Source organism: Pundamilia nyererei, unplaced genomic scaffold (assembly GCF_000239375.1).
Source record: "Pundamilia nyererei isolate P.nyererei 1_Seehausen unplaced genomic scaffold, PunNye1.0 scaffold00038, whole genome shotgun sequence".
In the NCBI taxonomy this organism is placed as follows: domain Eukaryota; kingdom Metazoa; phylum Chordata; class Actinopteri; order Cichliformes; family Cichlidae; genus Pundamilia; species Pundamilia nyererei.
The window spans coordinates 498,584-504,175 of record NW_005187439.1 but is presented as its reverse complement, the minus strand read 5'-3'; the positions used below and the strand labels follow the sequence as shown (position 1 = coordinate 504,175).

The 5,592-nt window shown below is 42.7% G+C and overlaps 1 protein-coding gene across 1 annotated transcript in view; it reads right to left on the bottom strand.

Annotated features, from left to right (window-relative positions):
* Positions 1–4,143, bottom strand: part of adamts3 (ADAM metallopeptidase with thrombospondin type 1 motif, 3) — a 125,284-nt gene extending 121,141 nt beyond the window's left edge. Inside the window, exons 1-2 of the mRNA XM_013910194.1 lie at positions 3,740–4,143; positions 3,343–3,364 (exon numbers count right to left, since the gene is read on the bottom strand). Coding sequence (XP_013765648.1) covers positions 3,343–3,364; positions 3,740–3,793 — 76 coding nt within the window. The 5' untranslated portion in view covers positions 3,794–4,143. The remainder of the gene's footprint in view (positions 1–3,342; positions 3,365–3,739) is intronic.
* Between the last annotated feature and the right edge of the window lie 1,449 nt (positions 4,144–5,592).

Below are 5,592 nucleotides of genomic sequence, written 5' to 3'. Positions count from 1 at the left end.
TCCTGTGTCCATTTAACTTATATTCTCTCTGTCAGAGTGAAAAGTTCTGGCGACGATAGTACAGAAGCACAATGAATGCAAAAGAGCATCTATGAGGGGCCAGACCAGCTGCAACAGCAATGAAATACTGGAATACACTCCTGATCAAAAATATTATGCCTCAGTGGCACTTTGACACATCAGCCAAAGCAATCGCTCTTCAAATTCAGCAGTTAATCCTAATTAAGCTCCATGATTCTGGTTTTCTGGATATAGTTATGTTGACTTTATCTTTGATTTCTCTCTTTTTTTTGTCTCTTCTAGTCTTGTTTGCTATTTGGAGTTGAATGTGGAATTTCAGGCCACAAGAAAATGTGTGTAACAAAAGCAAAGAGCGACGTTTGTGGCTTGGCGGTTAAGGGCCTGTGTGCAGACAATGAGCGATCTTTCAAGCTGACTTCCCAGTTAATCAGGGAAGATGGTCCCTCTGCTCTCAGTTATTCCATTTGCATTGCTGCTGAATGTTGTTTCTAAATGTTGCCTTTTCACAGGTTTGCTCTTGATGTGTGACAACATCAAATCTTGGCATTTAACAGAAAGGCTCGCCGACAGTGCTCATCTTATCCAACCACCACAAATATACATGTCACAAACTTCTGCTGCAGTTGTCCATATAGAGCAAAACATGTACAAAGAAATACAAAGCACATGGGCAGCAGTTTCGTAAAGTTGAGCTGAGACATGCATTTGATCGACTGACTCTTCCAACAGAGGCTGATGAATCAAAACACAGAAATAAAACCTTAGTGGGAACCATCAGGAAAAAAACTGCCTTCAAATTCTCTACACAGAATGAAACAGTGGTGCTTCAAGGTAACGACGAGTGACCAATCAAAAGAGAAAAATCGTGAATAAATGAGAGAAAAAAGTACAAATGTACCGAGGCCTAAATGGTATGAATGAGTGCGACTCGTGTGCCGTGGCCTGTCCCAGCTACATTTCTACCAAAGACTGTGGAAAAACTTAAAACGCTCTCTAGCACCATCACTGTAACACCACATCACAGGGTGTTTCATAGAGGTGCCATTCCTCCCCCCAGCAGTGTCGCCACCTTACTAAAACACTTTGGACTGATTTTTCAGTTGCCACCAGCTGATAGGCTCTGTGGTTAAAAACACGCCTTAGCATCAGCTGAGCCCTGACACATCCAGCTGCCAGACAAGAGCAAAGAAATAAGGAAATAACAAATAAAACCCAAAACATTATTCACCTTAGAGTCATCAAATACACATTTGTGCAAATTTTCTTGATCCTTTTACTTTCTTTAGAGTCACCAAACCATCTAAACAGCATAAAATTGCTATAATTTGCTGTTGAGTCTGATGGAGCCTGTTCACAGGGAAATGCAGTGAGATGAGACAGACACACAATCAGCAACCCTGAATTTGTCAAACAGGCTCTTTTTCCATCCTTTTTGCTGACTGAAATGCTACCAGCAAATACATGAAGAATGTGACAACATGTTATCAGAGCACTGATGAACTATCATCGAAGAAGAAGGAGGAGGTAACAAGACTTTACCAAAGCACAGCTCTGATTTAGCTTTATGGCTTTGACCACCGCAGCTTTAAGGTAGTGGAGCTGGACCAGGAGACAGCAGGTGACAGAAAGCTGAGGCTAAACTCACAGTGAGCTGCATAAAACTACAGTCAAGTGGGACAATTCTCTTCCATTGTTTATGTTTTCAAGCTTAAATCAAACTTTGCTCTTACTGTGGAGAAAAGTGGACTTTCTCATGAAGAAGATTCATTAAACGTTGATCAAGACATCGGCAAGAAATTTGGTGGAAGCAACAATTTATCTCATAATGCAAATTTCCAACTCTGTACTTTTACTCTTAAATTTTGCTAGAACAGCTTTGCAGCTTATTCGCGTTGCCCCGCCCCTCGGTCACCTGCTGGCTGCAATGAGACATTTTAGCCCCTCAGATGAGACGAACATACGATGGACATAATCACAACAAATGTTGGAACAGAGAGGTGAGGTGGGAATGTGAAACCATTTAGCACTCACACACAGGTGACATCATAGAGGTATTCCAAGGAAAGTAATGGATTACTAAATTACTCGTTACTTTCTGCTTTTTTGGTGTGTTTTTTCTTTCTTTCTATCCAAATAACTGAAGAAACTTTGTCACAAGAGTAACAACATAATTGTGCCGGTCATGTAATTACTGAATTTGTAATGCGATTACATTACAGTTATATAATTATGCTTTACACCCCGACACGTGCCTTGGTGATACTGGTTGCCAACAGCAAGGAGAGTTTGTTTTCAATCGTGGTTTAGCTCAGTTTAGGGATGAAATATTCCTTTTCACAAATCTAACCCTGCCTTTTGAGAAATTACACTCACAAGTGGATTTAAATGTGACGTGGAAGGATCCTGACCACGCAGCCATACGTGACAAGTTACAGCTGCCACTGCTGGATGCATTTAAAAGAGGCCAAAGGCAGCGTTTGATGCCCTGGGAATGAGGATGATCGTCAGGAGTTAACCATAAAACCAATCAGGGTCTGACCTTCACTAGGAAAGAATTTTATTTGCTTCATTATATTTCAGCAGAAATGACCTTTTGCTTGATGTCCTCCCCATGTTTACCTTCTGCTTCCCATCCCTTACAATTCAACCTGAGCTCACTCAGTTTTACAAACAGTAACAGAACCAACAGGAAAATCCACAAGATTTACTTTTTCATCTGTTATATGAGACCAGAGAAAATGAAATCTAAGCCAAAGAAATCTGCTTGTAAAAGTTACAGAAGTGGCAAATTAAGAAAGGCCTCGCCAAATGAGCAAGGAAACTGCTTTACAAGGCCGATAATGACCACATGGAGCAAACAGTGGCTCACTACAAGCAACGGGGAACCACAAATGCTCAGCCCGCAGTCAGCTGTCATCTTGCTGTGTGAGGGCCCCGGAGGCGTTCAGAAGATAAGGGCCGGTGTAAAAGGATCCTACGTGGACACTGCTGCAGCTCACTTGTTCCTTAACCTCAGAATGAATAACAGATGTTCAGGATCTCGAGGAGGAATTTTCTTTCCTGTATAACAAAGCCCTTGAAGCAGCTTGCTCATGCAATATAAGTGTGTATGTGTGATAGAGGACTCTGTGTGTAGGGTGCTAGGGGAGGGCGAGGGGGTATATTACAGAGCTCCTCACACACAAACTCCCCTCCCACTTTGATCTCAGTGAACCAAGTTGTCCTCATGAGTTTCTTCTCTGCCTGGGGAGAAACTCCTCTGCCTTTTTTCTACACACATCTAATTATTAACAAAACGAACACAAATAAAGCCAGACTTACCCTCTCTATCTACTTCACCAGCCTGTAAAAGAGAGAAAAGAGCTCGTTAAATGCGGCACACGCCAGAAGGAAATGATAGATCAGAGTCTGAGATGTCCAGCGTAACAACACAACAGCTCTGGAGTTTTCTGTGAGCCGCGCTGCTTGTAAAAAGTCCGAAAATACCTGTTTTACATCCAAAGGGCAAAACTCAGACGTCTGCAGTGTCAACGTGTGTTTCACAGAAGTGTTCAAGTTTACAGAGCCGAAAGTTTAGAGCCTTGTAGTTGTGTCGTTCCACTTTTTCTCCGCTTTACAGCTGAATTCGTTTAATATTGACGGGATTCAGTCAAACTGCGCGTATTTATTTATTTATATGCGTAAAAGGAGGCAAAAGCGAAGCGGTGCAGAGACTTACCTTGGCAGCTGAAGTCAGTCCTACAAGTAGTAAAGCTAGTGACAGGACAGCCATCACGAGTCTTAAATGACAAAAAACAAAAAACGTTATCCCAACGTGAAATTAAAATAAGGGGGAAAAAGAGACAAAAATCTTTACGCAAACGTGACCCGGCTCATTCAAAACTTATCAAACTGGATGTGCGGCCAGTGCCTCGGTCTTAGGTAAAAATCAGAAAAAACAAGAAGCAACATAAAGTAGTTAAAGTTTCATTAAAGCAGGAGTGAAGCGAGTTGCGACACTTTTGTCATTCAGTCAGTGTTTTTCTGATGACTGAGTTTCGTGAAAGTTTTGGTGAAGTTAGTAGGACACCCCTCTCTGCCGTGACCGGACAGAGCCGCAGTGTGTAGCTCTTGCAACCTGGCACCAGGCTCCGCTGGCTAATAAACGCAAGACCAGCCCTGTGTGACGTCACTATGTGAGTCCGAACACATGGAGGGACAGGAGGAGGAGGAGGATGAAGAACCCAACCCCCAAACCCCTCCCTCATCTCACCACACACAAGTGAGCGACTCAACAAACAACAAGAAACCTATGAACTCTAACGGTGCCAGCAAAAATCCCGCGAAGAAGAATTACAGGTCAGCGCAGGATCAGGTATTTATTTAAAATCAATTTCTTGTTCTTTAGTGGCGCCTACCGTGGGTCACCGAGAACCCACGGAGGACCAGAGGAAACACGTGGAAGAAAGTAGTTGTATAAATAGATTCTCCTGATTGTTCTAATACGGATGGTATTAGATGAAAAGTGGCTCCAAAGTGGGAACAAATACTCTTCACTTAGATAAACTGCTGCTTAAGTGATAACTTCAATTAAAACTACACATTGTGCAGGATCCTATTCATATTATTGGATTATAATTAATGACTTTCATGTGTGGAAAACGTCTAATACTGAATTATATATTCTGGATTTAGATTCTTTTAAAACTGTTGCAGTCCTGGGTTTAAACCCACTGACATGCATGCTTGGTTAATGGGCTGATTCACCCACCCACAGTGTGAGTGTGGATGTCAGTGGCTGTCCGTCTCTCTGTGTTAGTCCTGGCAGATGTGCCCTGCCCTGCCTGTGACAGCTGGGATAGGCTCCAGGCCAACCGTGACTCTGGACTGGATTAGCAGAGAAAACTGCAAAGCAAAAAAAGCAACTAGAGCTTTAGAATAAATATTATGTTGTACAAAGTACAGCATATTCAACATTTCATGGAGTAGGATTTTTAAATAATGAACTATATGGACAGCTGTGTCGGGCCAAACCTTTTAATATTTGAGTGTTTTCAGTCCATTTTTCCACAGGAGGATGACACAAAGCGTACCCTCCTACACATCAGCTGCAAGTGATATCAGTGGAAGTGTTTAAGAACCACAGCAACTCAGACTCAGTGAAGTGGCAGATCGTGTAAAGTCACAGAGCAGGGTTGCTGAGAGACGTAGCGCATGACAGTCGCTCTGCTGATTCGATAGCTGCAGAATTCCAAACCTCCATCCATTTTCTCCTGGCTGTGACAGGAGAGAGGCATCCTGGACACGTCTGCATCAGAGTCAACACAAGGGGACAAACAACCATTCGCATCTATGTTCAATTTAAAGTCACATATTAACCTGACACCGTGCACGTTTTAGGAGGAAGCTGGATTATCCAGAGAGATACTGGGAGAACATACACACTCCACACAGAAAGGCTCCAGACTGGATTTGAACCAACGACCTTCTTGCTGTTGCTAAACACAGTACCTCCTCTGGCATAAACCTCAGCACACAAACTCTGCATCAGCAGCTTCATGGCATGGGTTTGCATGGAGAAGCAGTTTCTGT